The sequence below is a fragment of the Bombina bombina genome, chromosome 3 (assembly GCF_027579735.1).
Source record: "Bombina bombina isolate aBomBom1 chromosome 3, aBomBom1.pri, whole genome shotgun sequence".
NCBI lineage: Eukaryota > Metazoa > Chordata > Amphibia > Anura > Bombinatoridae > Bombina > Bombina bombina.
The window spans coordinates 261,448,518-261,469,414 of NC_069501.1; the positions used below are offsets into that span (position 1 = coordinate 261,448,518).

The 20,897-nt window shown below is 39.8% G+C and overlaps 1 protein-coding gene across 1 annotated transcript in view; it reads right to left on the bottom strand.

Annotated features, from left to right (window-relative positions):
• Positions 1 to 587: 587 nt before the first annotated feature.
• LOC128653158 (coiled-coil domain-containing protein 92) overlaps positions 588 to 20,897 on the bottom strand; it is a 116,117-nt gene continuing 95,807 nt past the window's right edge. Inside the window, exon 4 of the mRNA XM_053706282.1 lies at positions 588 to 2,521. Within this exon, the coding sequence (XP_053562257.1) occupies positions 1,773 to 2,521 (749 nt within the window). The 3' untranslated portion in view covers positions 588 to 1,772. The remainder of the gene's footprint in view (positions 2,522 to 20,897) is intronic.

The window sequence follows — 20,897 nt, forward strand, 5'->3', positions numbered from 1 at the left end:
TAGTGCCTAAGGAAAATAAGAAGTTTATAGAGCATCATAATACATCATGTTGTACACATTGGCACAGAAGCTTTGTGAGACTTGCTGGAAAGATAACAGATTGCAAATTCCCCTCAATTCTAAGGCCTATAGGCTAACTCTATGCTAACCACATACTACTTAAGCCATGCTGCAGGGTGCCACACACATAAAGCCAGCGATTAAATAAAGTTACCTCTTCTAACAGCTGCTCGGGCCTCACCATGCCTCCCTAATGCTGCTATTGCCATGGTGACGACTAGCTTTTATTTACCAATGTCATTTCATAGATAACATTGCATGGCAGGTGTGCTACTGCCACATTTATTCTGCGCAGATTCAGAAGAGAAGTGCAGGGACCGGTTAAACCTGGACATTTGCATATCCAGTTCTGTTTAAGCAGTAAAACCAGGAACACGGTTTGAAACTGGGTTAATCCTGGACAGGTGCTGACCCTATTTGTTAACATGATGTCCTTTTATTTTCTGGAATAATGCAAGAAAAAAAAAGCATTTATGACTTATTTCCTCTGAATATTTGAATGATTAATTTTATAAGCAAGGTAAAGATGAGGGCAGGACCGTATTTTAATAAGGACCTTTATAGAAGACAGAACTATAAAATATATGTATTTCTCATTATAAGGAAGATTTGATTAAGCTATAATATACAAATGAGCATTTACAGAGCTTATGTACTGGTTAAAATATTGAGTATCTGAGTTTCTAAGCCTAATACTGACTGCATTGTATTATTCTTCATACATAGTTTTAGTCTTAAAAAAGTGTAATTAGTGATAATAATGGAAATACATTTGCTGCAGATAATTCTAATGCATATATTACTTTGGTATGGATTGAAAAATGCTTTCTATTGATAAAAAGCAGATATTGCAACTGAGAAACCAGTTCATCCTTGTACATTTGTGCAATCTCGAGTATCATTCTCATAAATATTACTGCTGTTGCATGATGGAAATAAACACAATCTCTGGCTTCTTCTGACTCTACTAAAAAACAAATAATTATTGTCCACATAAACAATTGCTCAGTAGTTCGCACCAGCGCCACACATCCTGCAAACTGCTAATTTTCTACAATTGTTGCTTGTGTATTGTCCAAAATTCTCTCCACGGACACCTTTATTTTTGGGACTCATTAAACAGGCTTTTTCTCCTATTTGTTGCGCCACTGCTGTGCCATTTTCAGAATATTTTAGCAGCAGCAAAAATGATTACAGTGACAACTACATTGACTTAAAATAATTTGTTTTGAAGCTGTATGTAATTACAACAGCGACAGTGCCACACTGGGTGAGGCGCAATGAACTGCATAGGATACTGGTCAGTCTTTTTTCCATTTGCATAAGCATAAAAGTATATTTATAAATGATCTGCAAGGTCAATATACTCTGCCATTAGGTGGTCTGCATTACATGCAGGGTGATACAATAATCTCAGCACGAGTGAGACTACTGAGAGCTTAAGAAAAATAGACTTAATTAAAAAAAAAAGATAAATATCTGAAGAAGATTGCTTTTCATAGGCAGAATATATATTTTCTATTTTTCAATGCAGAAGAAACACAACAAAACTAGGAAGACACTAATCTAATTAAATTGAGCGGACAGGGATTATAAAAGTGGGGTTATCAGAAGTGACAGGTATTTATTTTGTCTTTCAGCATCACTTTAACTAGTGCGTTTTCCAGTGCTCTACTCAGAACAAGTAGTAGTTTATGTTGTTTTCTTTTGTGTTACTCTGAATCTCTAGAATTTTGCCGGGGCACAACCCGACGCTTTCCTCTTTCACTTTTTGGTAGCTTGGCTTTGACAACTGGAATTGTAGATGATGTATCATCATTTTCTTTTAAAAGCTTATCAGGCCATTGAGTGCTAAGTTCAACAACCCCATCAGCATGCCCTGAACCAGTTTTTTTGAGGCTGTGTGACTTTGGTTCTGATTTCTGTCTTTGACTATGCATATACCTTTTTGGGTATAAAAATAGTGCAGGGTCTGGCATGGCTTCCACATCATCAAAGCTGCTCATCCTCTCTCTTAGACAGGTGTCTCTACAAAGATCCTTGCCTGAAGGATTCTCTGAAGTCTGCCTCCAAGCACTGTGGTTTTTATGAGTTCTTCGTTTCACTTTTCCTTCATGATGAGGTTGTCTAGGTACTGTGAAATCGGGAGGTCTGTAGGCCTCATGACAAGAATGCTGTGGGCTGTGCAGTTTTTGTTTGGTAATGTGCAGCTGGAAGGATAAGTAGGCCGCAGACTCTGTCTGCTTTTGCAGTTCTGTATTTAAGATGGTCACTCTGTGACTCCTCCTTTTTAGCTCATCCAGGAACCTCCTTTCTTTGTCTCTTAGCTTGGATCTCAGGGTTGCCACTCGTTTCTCACGGTGACAGAGCTCCAGTTTCAGTGCCGAGTTCAGTTGCTCCTTTTCATTGTATTTAGCTTCTATTATTCTGCATTTTTCTTCCATCTCCTGCTCAAACTGACCTAAATGAAAAAAAAAGACAAAAATATAATTTTGTGGCAAAAAGACTAAAATAAAATGGATTGCTAACATCAAAAATACATTAAATTGACAACCTTATTAAATTATATGTTTTATTTCAGTAGATCAAGGTTAATATTAGACAAATACTCAATTTTAACTATGTATTTACATTGTTTAACTTATGCACATTTAACCTAACAGTTAAATTTGCACTCAGGAGCTGCTCCTAAGGACACTGCTGGTGATTTAAAAGAGCATACACATTTACCTACTGGGTATTAATGGCTGCAATCGTAGTATGTAATAAATTATTTTTCTGCTGAATCCATGTTATATAACATCAATTAAAGGGACACTCAAGTCAAAATTAAACTTTTATGATTCAGACAGAGCAGCAATTTTAAACAACTTTCCAATTTTCTTCCATTAACAAAATGTGCACAGTCTTTTTATATTTACACTTTTTGAGTCACCAGCTCCTACTGAGCATGTGCAAGAATTCACAGAATATACGTATATTCATTTGTGATTGACTGATGGTTGAATGGAAATAGACATAACTTTGAAATTTGTCAGAAAAATATCTACTACTCATTTGATGTTCAGACTAAGGGGCCGAATTATCAAGCGGCGGGCAGACATGATTCGCTGTGGCGAATCATGTCCGCCCGGCATCCCTAAATGCTGACAGCTTACGCTGTCGGCATTTAACATTGCACAAGTATTTCTGGTGAAATGCTTGTGCAATGCCGCCCACTGCACATTCCCGGTCAATCTTATGACCGCTGCTTCTTAACTTAAAAGGGACAGTATACACTAATTTTCATGTAACAGACACTACTATAAAGAATAATATGCACAGCTACTGATCACAAAATCCAGTATAAAACCGTTTAAAAACTTACTTAGAAGCTCCCAGTTTAGCTCTGTTGAAAAGATTAGCTTGAACACCCACTGCTAATGGTTCTATAGCACAAAAACAGACCCTCTCCCTTCCTTTGCATATGAAAAGCCTCTTTACACAAACAGGAGCAAGCTGGAGTAGGTATACATCAGGGGGTCGATCCGATATAGATCGTAGTTTGCGGCGCAAGCAAGGGAACCCGCGTCGCCCGCAGTTTCAGCTCGCAACTCGAGCTATCCCATATATGTCGCCGTCAGATGCTAACGTGCCGTAAGTCTGATAAACCAGCGATGTCCAGAAATCTGTGCAAGTACAAATTTCTGGCGTCGCCAGTGACTTGGGGCACGTTAGAAACTGCCGGCGCCTACAAAACCTGACTAAAGTCTAAATTACCCGCACTGTCTAACACGCCTCCCTAACATAGCCCGACACGTCTAACACGCCTCCCTAACATAGCCCGACACGTCTAACCCTCTATCCGCTATCCCCCCTCACTAGCCTAACAATAAAATATGTATTAACCCCTAAACCGCCGCTCCTGGAGCCCGCCGCTACCTAATAAAGTTATTAACCCCTAAACCGCCGCCAGCTATATTAAATCTATAACCCCCTAAAGTGAGCCCCTAACACCGCCGCCATCTACCTTACCTTCCCCCTAAAGTGAGCCCCTACCCCGCCGCTATCTATTTTAAAATTATTAACCCCTAATCTAATCCCCCTACCCCGCCGCCATCTATATTAAATTATTTAACCCCTAAAATACTAAACTATCCCTACCACTAAACCTAAGTCTAACCCTACAAATAGCCCTGAAAAGGGCTTTTTGCGTGGCATTGCCCCAAAGTAACAGCTCTTTTGCCAGCCCTTAAAAGGGCTTTTTGCGGGGCATGCCTTAAAGTAACAGCTCTTTTGCCAGCCCTTAAAAGGGCTTTTGGCGGGGCTTTGTCACAAAGTAAACTGCTCTTTTGCCTACAATCTACATCCCCCTACACCGCGGCCACCTATAATAAATGTATTAACCCCTAATCTAATCCCCCTACACCGCCGCCAGCTATATTAACTATATTAACCCTAATTATATTAGGGTTAATATAGTTAATATAGTTATTATATTATATATATTAACTATATTAACCCTAATTATATTAGGGTTAATATAGTTAATATCGTTATTATATTATATATATATTAAGTATAATAACCCTATCTAACTCTAACATCCTAACTAAACTCTTATTAAAATAAATCTAATATTAATATTATTAATTAAAATATTCCTATTTAAATCTAAATACTTACCTATAAAATAAACCCTAAGATAGCTACAATATAATTAATAATTACATTATAGCTATGTTAGGGTTTATATTTATTTTACAGGTAAATTGTTAATTATTTTAACTAGGTATAATAGCTATTAAATAGTTATTAACTATTTAATAGCTACCTAGTTAAAATAATTACCCAATTACCTGTAAAATAAATCCTAACCTAAGTTACAAATACACCTACACTATCAATAAATTTAATAAACTACAAATATCTATCTAAAAATACAATTAAATAAACTAAACTAAATTACAAAAAAACAAACACTAAATTACAAAAAATAAAAAAAATTACAAGATTTTTAAGCTAATTACACCTATTCTAAGCCCCCTAATAAAATAATAAAGCCCCCCAAAATAAAAAAATTCCCTACCCTATTCTAAATTAAAAAAAGTTCAAAGCTCTTTTACCTTACCAGCCCTTAAAAGGGCCTTTTGTGGGGGCATGCCCCAAAGAAAACTGTTCTTTTGCCTGCAAAAAAAAAAACCACAATACCACCCCCCAACATTACAACCCACCACCCACATACCCCTAATCTAACCCAAACCCCCCTTAAATAAGCCTAACACTACCCCCCAGAAGATCTCCCTACCTTGTATTCACCCAGCAGGGCCGAACTCCTCATCCGATCCAGGCGATGTGTTCCAGCAAGCGGCAGTGAAGTCTTCTTCCATCCGGGCGATGTCTTGAAGCAAGCGGCAGAGAGTCTTCTTCCATCGGCGACATCTTCAAGCAAATCGGCATCTTCAATCTTCTTTCTTCGCTCCTCCGCCGCGGAGCATCCTTCCGGCACGACGACTTCCCGATTGGCTGATAGGATTCTATCAGCCAATCGGAATTAAGGTAGAAAAATCTGATTGGCTGATTGAATCAGCCAATCAGATTCAAGTTCAATCCGATTGGCTGATTTTAGTTTATAATATGAATTAGATTTAATTAATAAGAATTTAGTTAGGGGTGTTAGGGTTAGATAGAGTTAATATAGTTTATATAAATACTATAGTAACTATATTAACCCTAATATAATTAGGGTTAATATAGTTAATATATATATAATGTAATAACTATATTAACTATAATATACTTAGGGTTAATATAGATAATATAGCTGGCGGCGGGGTAGGTAGATTAAATTAGGGGTTAATAATTTTAATATAGATGGCGGCGGTGTAAGGGGTTCACATTAGGGGATAGATCAGTTAGATGGTGGCGGTTTTAGGGGTTCACATTAGGGGATAGATCAGTTAGATGGTGGCGGTTTTAGGGGCTCACAGTAGGGGGTTAGTTTATGTAGATGGCGGCGGTTTAGGGGTTAAATACTTTATTAGGGATTGCGGCGGGGGATCAGGTTGACAGGGAGATAGACATTGCGCATGCGTTAGGTGTTAGGTTTATTTTAGCAGATCGCGGTTGACAGGGAGATAGACATTGCGCATGCATTAGGTGTTAGGTTTATTTTAACAGATCGCGGTTGACAGGGAGATAGACATTGCGCATGCGTTAGGTGTTAGGTTTATTTTAGCAGCCAGTTTAGGGAGTTACGGGGCTCCAATAGTCAGCGTAAGGCTTCTTACGGCTGCTTTTTGTGGCGAGGTGAAAATGGAGTAAGATTTCTCCATTTTCGCCACGTAAGTCCTTACGCTGTATATTGGATACCAAACTGCTCGGGTTTGGTATACCTGCCTATGGCCCAAAAAACTACGGGCGACGGCAGAAATATACGCGCGTAACTTCTAGGTTACACCGTATATAGGATACCAAACCCGCGCAAATATTGGCGTCGCCAGCTTTTGCGGGCGACGATTTTTATCGGATCGACCCCCAGTTTTCTCCAAAAACTTTGGGGCTTAGTTAGGAGTCTGAAAATCAGTGCAATGTTATTTAAAAATAAGCAAAACTATAAAAAAAACGTTAAAAAAAATAATGTATAGGCTATATAAATGGATCATCTACAAAACATTTATGCAAAGAAAAATCGATGTACATTGGTATTTCTTTAACAAAGGATATCTAAAGATTGCAGCAAATTAGGTAATAGAAGTAAATTGGAATGTTGTTTAAAATTGTATTCTCTAACTGAATCATAAAAGAAAATTTTGGGTTTAATGTTCATTTAAGTTTCCGGCGAGCCGGAAACTTCGGGGGTAGATTGCAGCATCAGCTACTTGATAAATCTACCTCTAAATGTTATTGTATTGTCTTATTATCATGCATTTGTTGATTATGCAAATCAACTATTTACTGGTCCTTTAATTAACTGAGCTTTAACTGTATGTATGTGTATATATATATATATATATATATATACACATGGGAGCCCAGGGCGCAGTTACACCATGTTATATATATATATATATATATATATATATATATATATATATATATATATATATATATCTGAAATACACACACACAAACATACATATACACACAGTTTTATTTTAGATGTGTTTGCTTGACCTATTATTTTATTTCTCATCTCCTGTGAGTAATTTTTAATATGAATCAATAAAGTTGGAAGGAAGTTTTACTTTTTTCCTGATGGCTCTAAGGACTCTTTTTTTTTGCTTAGTTTTATTTTATGTTTAAATAAAAATCCCATGAGATTTTTTTAGAAGATTATTGCCAGCTTGGACAAACATTCTCAAAAAAGATTCAACACTTCGGCTCTTAAAGGGCCACTGTAAGTAAATATTTTCTATGCTTGTTACTAACTAACTACCCCAAATACGCTTTTTATCAATAGCATTTCATTAACATATCTCTACCGTATATCAGAAATCTTGTCTGCAAATTTAATTGTTTTCCAAACCCACTCCGTGGGTATCCTTTGCTCTGTACCAATCCGTTTACAATACCTAGGTTTCAAAATGGCGCTTTAAACACAAAGTTATTGGTTTAAGTATTTTGAACACTCAGTGCTGAAAATAGTGGGCAGGATAACGTGACATCATTGGTGAATAAAAGATATAACTTTTAGAACGTTATGAAACTTCGTTTTGGAGAAAATATTGGTCAGTAGGTTTTAATTAATGTTTATTAACTTTAATATGTTAGTTGTTTAGCTTAAAAATTATAACAGAAAGTAATCCTTTAACATTATCACATTTTCTTTTTGCACTTGTACCTCCATTTAACTAAAAAAATATGTACAAAGATATGTTCAGGTTTTTAGGACTTTAATCTTTATTTTTTAAGGAGACAGAGAATTGGATACCAGTGTTCTAAATAGTTGTGTTATTCTTTTTTAAACAACACAGATACAATTATTTTTATTCCAAAATAACGACACGTCACTTGGATAACCTACAGAAACTCCACCTAACAAAAGCCACGCAACTATTTTGTCTCATTTGACTCATTGCTACCAAGCTTTACATCATAAACATCTCTCTTAAACCTGCTAAACCTAGATTAAAATTGGCAATGTTGCCATTAATTATATAATAATAATTATTAACATGTTTAAATTGCATTCAGTCATCTTGCTGTGATTAATAAACAGCAGGCTTTTAAAAGACTTGTTTTTCCATCTACAAGAGTTTTATGTTCTGGAAGAATGGGGTATATTTCATGATTATCTTAATTTTATTAGCTGTAATGTACTTTATTTTAGGTACACTGTGTTGTACTGTAATATAATAAACTAAGATCAGAAGGAACTAGGAAAAACAGAAGGATTTCATATTATATGTGAATATCACTATAAACAGTGCAAAAGCAACATAAAAAACATATTAAGCCCTTAACGACCATGATGTACCCTGTATGTTGCTGGTCATTAAGGGATTTTCTGGTTGTAATAGCACAAATCTTGCCTTGAGTGGCAAGACCGTGCTATTAGACCTTTCCTCCCTCCTGCAGGCTTGCTAAAAAAGCACAGTCTTGCTGCTGGTGGCGAGACCGTGCTTTTGGAAAAGTCACCCCCATAGAAATGGGTTAATAAACCAATATTTAGATATGTACAAATAAACAACTTAAATAAAGGGCTGCACTACAATTTGTTTTTCACAAGCAAAGCCGGTGATCAAATTGTATTCATGTTATTTTAACAAAAGTGTATGCTTCTATTATAAAAAATGACAATAACAAACATAGATGCAGATCCAAAAAGAGAAGTGAAGAAAACTCAGCACTCTATGGGCTCCATTTATCAATGCCCAATTGGACAAGGTTCCCAGCTAGGGAATATGTCTGCCCATGATCATGGCGAGTGGGCTACATTGAGCAGCCTGCATTGACCATTACACCACCAACGCCTGCTTCATGCATGAGAGCTGGGGCTGTCAATCACTCTGGTTGGATCAGTCTAAGGCACTGGTTTTCAAACCTGTCCTGTTAGGGAGGCCTGAGGACAGGTTTAAAAACCAGTGGTGTAAGGTGATATTAACTGCCAGCTTAGAGGTCTTAAGACTGCTGCTTCTTAGCTATGTATAAACAAAGCTTGATAAAATAAGAGTCCTACGTGTTTCAAATAGGGAGATGTAATGTTCATGACCATATGCTTCACTATATAATTAACCCCTTAATCACCAGCTTGAGTCTGCACTTCCAAAAATAATTCAGTTAATTTTTTTAAGTTCTTATTTTCTTCCCTCTCACAAATCAGCTCAGGGGACTGTGGGAGTGGTACACAACAAGATGAGGAGCCAATTGGTCCACTTGTGATGCACAAGGACCCAGGCTTTGAGAAGCAGCCCAGGGGCTTCTATATACCTGGACACTTTATTCCAATCAGCACAGTCCCTAAAGTCTAGGACTGTGAAAAGTATACTCATTCAGATAGGAGGTAATCATTTAAAGGGATACTGTACTGTACTGTATGTTTTCCATATTACCTATTCCAGTTATACCAGCTGCATTTTGTTAATTGTATTGAAAATGTAGGTTTATTCTTGCAATTGATTAGCAATTGTTAAAACCACCAGCCATAATGGACAGTTCAGTACCTAAGTACTAGTCTTTGTGTATAGAAAAATACATTTAAAATATGCAGGTTTGCTCTACCTGCATGCTCAGCCCATTTTAATTGATATGTTTTGAAGAATAATGGGCGGTGGTTTTTATGAACAAAACCAGGTAATTCAAATACAAAAATATGCCTAAAAAGAGCAATTTCACATACATTTAATACTTTCCAGTGAGTATCACAAGTCAGTGGAGAGAGAGGGGAAACATTTTTACAGTACAGTATCTTTTTAAGTTACAATGTACATAAGCAGTGTACAGTGACATTCAGTTCTAGTGAAAGAAAGGGGGAAAAAATGGTTTAGACACAAATTCAATAGAATTTTGCTTCAATGTTAAGGCTTTATGTTTCTATAAGGATACATCGCCCCCTACTGGGTAAGTGCAGACAAAAGTAGAGGTGCATAATATTCAGAGACATTTGTACCAAATATTTTTAAATGCAAATAAGGCCCCAAGGCCCCAAATAATGTCCCAAGCACCCCCAAAAAATAAAAATAAATAGATGAATGCATATTGTAAATGTAATACTGATCTAAAGCTTAAAGTAGTAAGATCAGAGAATAATTTTCATATACCCTTTTTACTTCACCATTTCTCTCTGTTATCGCTCTGCACTACCTTTTGGCTAGTACCTTTGATAAAGAGGATGCTACAGTACAGAAATATATAGCACTCCCGACACCACCCTAGAAATGCCATGGAATTCACCATTCACTGCAAAACTAATCACTTAGAACAGTGGTTCTCAAACTTTTTCAGACTGTGGCACACTTGGCAATGTAAATTTCTATTACGACTTTCATTTAATTAAAGTGAAGGTAAACTTTGATGAATCAGTACCCTGTTTTTAAAAATACTATTAAAAACAGGGGCACTTTCATTCATCAAAGTTTACATTTCACAGTTTTTGTAAAAATACCTTTTATTCTGGAAGCCGCTCCAGTGGGGGAAGCGCTGGAGCGGCTTCCAGAATAAAAGGTATTTTTACAAAAACGGTGAAATGTGAACTTTGATGAATGAAAGTGCCCCTGTTTTTAATAGTATTTTTAAAAACAGGGCACTGATTCATCAAAGTTTACCTTCACTTTAACTGTAAATTTAAACTATATTGAGCATATTCAAATTGTATTACAATATAAATTTATATATTAAGACATGACAACAATGGCACATTTGACCGTTATGTTTAGTGTCAAGATGTCTTTTTAACATATTTATTACCATGGACTCATTCAAAAGTGTTACTCTGACCAGATACAAGACATTGTGCCTCATGCACATACACACCATTTATATTAATCATATATGATTCTAGGTCAGGCTCTCATGCCACACAACCATAACCAATCATGTTAACCCTAACAGTCTGCGGTACTTGATGATGTCATCATTGTCGTTTTACTGGTAGTCCATTGGTAGCTTAGTATTTCAAGCAAAATAAACCAATGTTACCTAAATATTAGGCTAGTGAAAGTTTTTATATAAATATAATTATATAAAAAAGGGAAACCTGTGCTGTAATATGGACCATTATTTGCAGCGCTAGAAATTTTGACGCATTACACAGGGAAATGATAATCAATATATGCTATGTATAAGCAAATACGCTATTGGTAAACAGTAGATTCTGTTCAGTCAGAACTTCCACTATAAAAGTCAGTTTCTTTAAATCCTTTTAATTTCTGGTAGCAACAACAAATGTTGCTGAAAATATATATCAAGACACAGAAAGAGATAGAGAGCACTGGGTGGGTGTCCTTAAAAACAGAATTTATGCTTACCTGATAAATTACTTTCTCCAACGGTGTGTCCGGTCCACGGCGTCATCCATAACTTGTGGGAATATTCTCTTCCCCAACAGGAAATGGCAAAGAGCACAGCAAAAGCTGTCCATATAGCCCCTCCCAGGCTCCGCCCCCCCCAGTCATTCGACCGACGGTTAGGAGAAAAAAAGGAGAAACTATAGGGTGCCGTGGTGACTGTAGTTTATAGAGAAAGAAATTTTTCAAACCTGATTAAAAAACCAGGGAGGGCCGTGGACCGGACACACCGTTGGAGAAAGTAATTTATCAGGTAAGCATAAATTCTGTTTTCTCCAACATTGGTGTGTCCGGTCCACGGCGTCATCCATAACTTGTGGGAACCAATACCAAAGCTTTAGGACACGGATGAAGGGAGGGAGCAAATCAGGTTACCTAAACAGAAGGCACAACGGCTTGCAAAACCTTTCTCCCAAAAATAGCCTCCGAAGAAGCATAAGTATCAAATTTGTAGAATTTGGCAAAAGTGTGCAGAGAAGACCAAGTCGCTGCCTTACATATCTGATCAACAAAAGCCTCGTTCTTGAAGGCCCATGTGGAAGCCACAGCCCTAGTAGAGTGAGCTGTGATTCGTTCAGGAGGCTGCCATCCGGCAGTCTTATAAGCCAATCGGATGATGCTTTTCAGCCAGAAAGAGAGAGAGGTAGCAGTAGCTTTTTGTCCTCTCCTCTTACCAGAATAAACGACATACAAAGAAGAAGTTTGTCTGAAATCCTTTGTTGCTTCTAAATAGAACTTTAAAGCACGGACTACATCTAAATTGTGTGACAAACGTTCCTTCTTTGAAACTGGATTCGGACACAAAGAAGGAACAACTATTTCCTGGTTAATATTCTTGTTGGAAACAACTTTTGGAAGAAAACCAGGCTTGGTACGCAAAACAACCTTATCTGAATGGAACACCAGATAGGGTGGATCACACTGCAAAGCAGATAATTCAGAAACTCTTCTAGCAGAAGAAATAGCAACCAAAAACAGAACCTTCCAAGATAGTAACTTGATATCTATGGAATGTAAGGGTTCAAACAGAACCCCTTGAAGAACTGAAAGAACTAAATTTAGACTCCAGGGAGGAGTCAATGGTCTGTAAACAGGCTTGATTCTGACCAAAGCCTGTACAAAAGCTTGTACATCTGGCACAGCTGCCAGTCGTTTGTGTAACAAGACAGATAAAGCAGAAATCTGTCCTTTTAGAGAACTCGCTGACAATCCCTTATCCAAACCTTCTTGGAGAAAGGAGAGGATCTTAGGAATTTTAATCTTACTCCAGGAGAATCCCTTGGATTCACACCAACAGATATATCTTTTCCATATTTTATGGTAAATCTTTCTAATCACAGGTTTTCTGGCTTGGACCAGAGTATCTATCACTGATTCTGAAAACCCACGCTTGAATAAAATCAAACGTTCAATTTCCAAGCAGTCAGCTGCAGAGAAACTAGATTTGGATGTTCGAATGGACCTTGTACTAGAAGATCCTGTCTCAAAGGTAGCTTCCATGGTGAAGTCGATGACATATTCACCAGGTCTGCATACCAAGTCCTGCGTGGCCACGCAGGAGCTATCAGAATCACCGAGGCCTTCTCCGGTTTGATCCTGGCTACAAGCCTGGGAAGGAGAGGGAACGGTGGAAACGCATAAGCCAGGTTGAACGACCAAGGCGCCACTAATGCATCCACTAGAGTCGCCTTGGGATCCCTGGATCTGGACCCGTAGCAAGGAACCTTGAAGTTCTGACGAGACGCCATCAGATCCATGTCTGGAATGCCCCATAATTGAGTCAACTGGGCAAACACGACTCAGATAATCCGCCTCCCAGTTGTCTACTCCTGGGATGTGGATTGCAGATAGGTGGCAGGAGTGATCCTCCGCCCATTTGATGATTTTGGATACTTCTCTCATCGCCAAGGAACTCCTTGTTCCCCCCTGATGGTTGATGTAAGCTACAGTCGTCATGTTGTCTGACTGGAATCTTATGAATCCGGCCTTCGCTAGTTGAGGCCAAGCCCGGAGAGCATTGAATATCGCTCTCAGTTCCAGGATGTTGATCGGGAGAAGAGACTCTTCCCGAGACCATAAACCCTGAGCTTTCAGGGAATCCCAGACCGCGCCCCAGCCTAATAGACTGGCGTCGGTCGTGACAATGACCCACTCTGGTCTGCGGAAACTCATTCCCTGAGACAGGTGATCCTGGGACAACCACCAACGGAGTGAGTCTCTGGTCATCTGGTCTACTTGAATCTTTGGAGACAAGTCTATATAGTCCCAATTCCACTGCTTGAGCATGCACAGTTGTAATGGTCTTAGATGAATTCGAGCAAAAGGAACTATGTCCATTGCTGCAACCATCAACCCTACTACTTCCATGCACTGAGCTATGGAAGGCTGCAGAATAGAGTGAAGAACTTGACAACCGTTTAGAAGCTTTGACTTTCTGACTTCTGTCAGGAAGATCTTCATTTCTAAAGAATCTATTATTGTTCCCAAAAAGGGAACTCTTGTCGACGGAGACAGGGAACTCTTTTCTACGTTCACCTTCCACCCGTGAGATCTGAGAAAGGCTAGAACAATGTCTGTATGAGCCTTTGCTTTGGAAAGAGACGACACTTGGATTAGAATGTCGTCCAGATAAGGTGCCACTGCAATACCCCTTGGTCTTAGAACCGCTAGAAGGGACCCGAGCACCTTTGTGCTCGGGTCCCTTCTAGCGGTTCTAAGACCAAGGGGTATTGCAGTGGCACCTTATCTGGACGACATTCTAATCCAAGTGTCGTCTCTTTCCAAAGCAAAGGCTCATGTTTGTCCAGAAAGGCGAAACTTAGGAACTGCTGATGATCTTTGTGGATAGGAATATGTAGATACGCATCCTTTAAATCCACGGTAGTCATAAATTGACCCTCCTGGATTGTAGGTAAAATTGTTCGAATGGTTTCCATTTTGAACGATGGAACTCTGAGAAATTTGTTTCGAATTTTTAAATCCAGAATTGGTCTGAAAGTTCCCTCTTTTTTGGGAACTACAAACAGATTTGAGTAAAACCCCTGACCTTGTTCCACAGTTGGAACTGGGTGTATCACTCCCATCTTTAACAGGTCTTTTACACAATGTAAGAATGCCTGTCTCTTTATTTGGTTTGAAGATAAGTGAGACATGTGGAACCTTCCCCTTGGGGGTAGTTCCTTGAATTCTAGAAGATAACCCTGAGAGACTATTTCTAGTGCCCAGGGATCCTGAACATCTCTTGCCCAAGCCTGAGCAAAGAGAGAGAGTCTGCCCCCTACTAGATCCGGTCCCGGATCGGGGGCTACCCCTTCATGCTGTTTTGGTAGCAGCAGCAGGCTTCTTGGCCTGTTTACCCTTGTTCCAGCCTTGCATTGGTTTCCAAGCTGGTTTAGTCTGGGAAGCGTTACCCTCTTGTCTAGAGGCTGCAGAGTTAGGAGACGGTCCGTTCCTGAAATTGCGAAAGGAACGAAAATTGGACTTATTCTTAGCCTTGAAAGGTCTATCATCCGCCGACCAAGACTTTAGCCATAGCGCTCTGCGCACCACAATTGCAAACCATGAATTTTTCGCTGCTAACCTCGCTAACTGTAAAGCGGCGTCTAAAATAAAGGAATTAGCTAACTTAAGTGCGTGAATTCTGTCCATGACTTCCTCATACGGAGTCTCCCTACTGAGCGACTTTTCCAGTTCCTCGAACCAGAACCACGCCGCTGTAGTGACAGGAATAATGCACGAAATAGGTTGAAGGAGGTAACCTTGCTGTACAAAAATCTTTTTAAGCAAACCCTCCAATTTTTTATCCATAGGATCTTTGAAAGCACAATTGTCCTCAATGGGAATGGTCGTGCGCTTGGCTAGTGTAGAAACTGCCCCCTCGACCTTAGGGACTGTTTGCCATAAGTCCTTCCTGGGGTCGACCATAGGGAACAATTTCTTAAATATAGGAGGAGGGACAAAAGGTATGCCTGGCTTCTCCCACTCCTTATTCACTATGTCCGCCACCCGTTTAGGTATCGGAAAGGCATCAGGGTGCACCGGGACCTCTAGGAACTTGTCCATCTTGCACAATTTTTCTGGGGTGACCAGATTGTCACAATCATCCAGAGTAGATAGCACCTCCTTAAGTAATGCGCGGAGATGCTCTAATTTAAATTTAAATGTCACAACATCAGGTTCTGCCTGCTGAGAAATTCTTCCTGTATCAGAAATTTCTCCATCTGACAAACCCTCCCTCACTGCCACTTTAGACTGGTGTGAGGGTATGACAGAAAAATTATCATCAGCGCCCTCCTGCTCTACAGTGTTTAAAACAGAGCAATCGTGCTTTCTCTGAAATGCTGGCATTTTGGATAAAATATTAGCTATGGAGTTATCCATTACTGCCGTCAATGGTTGCATAGTAACAAGCATTGGCGCGCTAGAAGTACTAGGGGTCGCCTGCGCGGGCATAACTGGTATAGACACAGAAGGAGATGATGTAGAACTATCTCTACTTCCTTCATCTGATGAATTATCCTGGGCAACCTTACTATTTGTGACAGTACTGTCCTTACTATGTTTGGACGCTATGGCACAATTATCACATATATTTGAAGGGGGAACCACATTGGCTTCCATACATACAGAACATGATCTATCTGAAGGTACAGACATTATAAACAGGCTTAAACTGGTTAATAAAGCACAAAAACCGTTTATGTCTCTTTAAATGTTAAACAGGGCACACTTTATTACTGATTATGTGAAAAACTATGAAGGAATTATCCAATCTTTACCAAATTTTCACCACAGTGTCTTAATGCATTCAAAGTATTGCACCCCAATTTTCAAGCTGTTAACCCTTAAAATGTGGAAACCGGAGCCGTTTGCAATTTTAACCCCACTACAGTCCCAGCCACAGCCTTTGTTGCGACTTCACCAATCCCAGGGGGGTATACGACACCAATTCAAGCCTTCTAGGAACGTTTTCAGTGGATACCAGACAATCACACATGCAGCTGCATGCACTGTACTCAAAAGTAACTGAACAATAATGGCGCGAAAATGAGGCTCTGCCTACTATAGTGAAAGGCCCTTCCTGACTGGGAAGGTGTCTAAACTAGTGCCTGGCGATAAAAAAAGTTCCCCAAACAATAAAAGTGTGAAAATTACTTCAAACTTTCAAAAATAACCTAAATAAACAATCGATTTAGCCCTTAAGAGTGTCCACCAGTTAATAGCCCATAATAAGCCCTTTATTCTTTCTAAGTCTAAGAAAATGGCCGATCCCCATGAGGGAAAAATGACAGCCTTCCAGCATTACACAGTCTTGTTAGAAAAATGGCTAGTCATACCTTGAGCAGAAAAGTCTGCAAACTGTTCCCCCCAACTGAAGTTCTCTCAGCTCAACAGTCCTGCGTGGGAACAGCAATTGATTTTAGTTACTGCTGCTAAAATCATACTCCTCTTTTAAACAGAACTCTTCATCTCTTTCTGTTTCAGAGTAAATAGTACATACCAGAACTATTTTAAAATAACAAACTCTTGATAGAAGAATAAAAAACTACAACTAAACACCACATACTCTTCACCATCTCCGTGGAGATGCTACTTGTTCAGAGCGGCAAAGAGAATGACTGAGGGGGCGGAGCCTGGGAGGGGCTATATGGACAGCTTTTGCTGTGCTCTTTGCCATTTCCTGTTGGGGAAGAGAATATTCCCACAAGTTATGGATGACGCCGTGGACCGGACACACCAATGTTGGAGAAACATAACTTTTATTTCAAAGGCACTTAGTTAAAAAAAACAACAAACAGATAAATCGTAAAAGAACATCTCCTGTGTGCGAAGGAGGAAAGCAGACCCTGTTAACGCGTTTTGACATAATGACGTAATCATAGCTAGAGGACTCCGCTTTTCCCTCTTTCATTTAAAATACAAGTGTTGGTATTGGCTGTTACCGAGACCAACGTCACAACTATTTTCCGCCCACTTGTGTGTGCAATATCTCATTAGCTCTAAACCAACCACAACAGAGAGTTAATCTTACTTGTTACAAATGTTATCGCTTAAGTGATCATACTAACATTTATCAAATGCAATGATACACAGACTTGCAATCTGTACATTGTGTATAATGTAGCTAAACAAGTTATTTGCAAATGACTTAGATTACTAGCGTAAGTCATTGGAAAATGTATTCCAGGTAACACAAAAAGCAGCAAAAACAGGATATTACTGAAACCAAAAATGGAAAACAATAACACATAGTAAGAACAGAATTAAATGATGAGCTTGTTGAAAAACATAAACTTTACGGTTCTATAATCAAGAAACAAATATCTCCAATATAGGAGTCCCTAATGATGATTTTAGAGCTGCAACAACTTATCGATATAATTGATAATGATCGATAATGAAAAACATAATTTATGCTTACCTGATACATTTATTTCTCTTGTAGTGTATCCAGTCCACGGATCATCCATTACTTATGGGATATTCTCCTTCCCAACAGGAAGTTGCAAGAGGATCACCCACAGCAGAGCTGCTATATAGCTCCTCCCCTCACTGCCATATCCAGTCATTCGACCGAAACAAGACGAGAAAGGAGAAACCATAGGGTGCAGTGGTGACTGTAGTTTAATTAAAATGTAGACCTGCCTGAAAAGGACAGGGCGGGCCGTGGACTGGATACACTACAAGAGAAATAAATTTATCAGGTAAGCATAAATTATGTTTTCTCTTGTTAAGTGTATCCAGTCCACGGATCATCCATTACTTATGGGATACCAATACCAAAGCTAAAGTACACGGATGATGGGAGGGACAAGGCAGGATTAAACGGAAAGAATCACTGCCTGAAGAACCTTTCTCCCAAAAACAGCCTCCGAAGAAGCAAAAGTATCAAATTTGTAAAATTTTGAAAAGGTGTGAAGCGAAGACCAAGTCGCAGCCTTGCAAATCTGTTCAACAGAGGCCTCATTTTTAAAGTCCCAGGTGGAAGCTACAGCTCTAGTAGAATGAGCTGTAATCCTTTCAGGGGGCTGCTCTCCAGCAGTCTCATGGGCTAAGCGAATTATGCTCCGAAGCCAAAAGGAAAGAGAGGTTCCCGAAGCTTTTTGACCTCTCCTCTGTCCAGAGTAAATGACAAACAGGGAAGATGTTTGGCGAAAATCTTTAGTAGCTTGTAAGTAAAACTTCAAGGCACGGACTACGTCCAGATTATGTAAGAGACGTTCCTTCTTCGAAGAAGGATTAGGACACAATGATGGAACAACAATCTCTTGATTGATATTCTTGTTAGAAACCACCTTAGGTAAAAACCCAGGTTTGGTACGCAGAACTACCTTATCTGCATGAAAAATCAGATAAGGAGAATCACATTGTAAGGCAGATAGCTCAGAGACTCTTCGAGCCGAGGAAATAGCCATCAAAAACAGAACTTTCCAAGATAAAAGTTTAATATCAATGGAATGAAGGGGTTCAAACGGAACTCCTTGAAGAACTTTAAGAACTAAGTTTAAGCTCCATGGGAGAACAACAGTTTTAAACACAGGCTTAATTCTAACCAAAGCCTGACAAAAAGCCTGGACATCTGGAACCTCTGCCAGACGCTTGTGCAAAAGAATAGACAGAGCAGAAATCTGTCCTTTTAAAGAACTAGCTGATAATCCTTTGTCCAACCCTCTTGGAGAAAGCACAATATCCTAGGAATCCTAACCTTACTCCATGAGTAATTCTTGGATTCATACCAATAAAGCTATTTACGCCATATCTTATGGTAGATTTTCCTGGTGACAGGCTTTCGTGCCTGTATTAAGGTATCAATGACTGACTCGGAGAAGCCACGCCTTGATAGGATCAAGCGTTCAATCTCCATGCAGTCACTCTCAGAGAAATTAGATTTGGATGATTGAAAGGACCTTGTATTAGAAGGTCCTGCCTCAGAGGCAGAGTCCATGGTGGAAAGGATGACATGTCCACTAGGTCTGCATACCAGGTCCTGCGTGGCCACGCAGGCGCTATCAGAATCACTGATGCTTTCTCCTGCTTGATTTTGGCAATCAGTCGAGGGAGCAGAGGAAACGGTGGAAACACATAAGCCAGGTTGAAGAACCAAGGAGCTGCTAGAGCATCTATCAGCGTCGCTCCCGGGTCCCTGGACCTGGATCCGTAACAAGGAAGCTTGGCGTTCTGGCGAGACGCCATGAGATCCAGTTCTGGTTTGCCCCAACGATGGATCAGTTGAGCAAACACCTCCGGATGGAGTTCCCACTCCCCCAGATGTAAAGTCTGACGACTTAGAAAATCCGCCTCCCAGTTCTCTACGCCTGGGATGTGGATCGCTGACAGATGGCAAGAGTGAGACTCTGCCCAGCGAATTATCTTTGAGACTTCTAACATCGCTAGGGAACTCCTGGTTCCCCCTTGATGGTTGATGTAAGCCACAGTCGTGATGTTGTCCGACTGAAATCTGATGAACCTCAGGGTTGCTAACTGAGGCCAAGCTAGAAGAGCATTGAATATTGCTCTTAACTCCAGAATATTTATTGGGAGGAGTTTCTCCTCCTGAGTCCACGATTCCTGAGCCTTCAGGGAGTTCCAGACTGCACCCCAACCTAGAAGGCTGGCATCTGTTGTTACAATCGTCCAATCTGGCCTGCGAAAGGTCATACCCATGGACAGATGGACCCGAGATAGCCACCAGAGAAGAGAATCTCTGGTCTCTTGATCCAGATTTAGTAGAGGGGACAAATCTGAGTAATCCCCATTCCACTGACTTAGCATGCATAATTGCAGCGGTCTGAGATGCAGGCGCGCAAATGGCACTATGTCCATTGCCGCTACCATTAAGCCGATTACTTCCATGCACTGAGCCACTGACGTACGTGGAATGGAATGAAGGACACGGCAAGCATTTAGAAGTTTTGATAACCTGGACTCCGCCAGGTAAATTTTCATCTCTACAGAATCTATAAGAGTCCCTAGGAAGGTGACTCTTGTGAGTGGGGATAGAGAACTCTTTTCCACGTTCACTTTCCACCCATGCGACCTCAGAAATGCCAGAACTATCTCTGTATGAGACTTGGCAATTTGAAAGCTTGACGCCTGTATCAGGATGTCGTCTAGATATGGAGCCACCGCTATGCCTTGCGGTCTTAGAACCGCCAGAAGTGAGCCCAGAACCTTTGTAAAGATTCTCGGGGCTGTGGCCAACCTGAAGGGAAGAGCTACAAATTGGTAATGCCTGTCTAGAAAGGCAAACATTAGGAACCGATGATGATCTTTGTGAATCGGTATGTGAAGGTAGGCATCCTTTAAGTCCACTGTGGTCATGTACTGACCCTCTTGGATCATGGGTAGGAT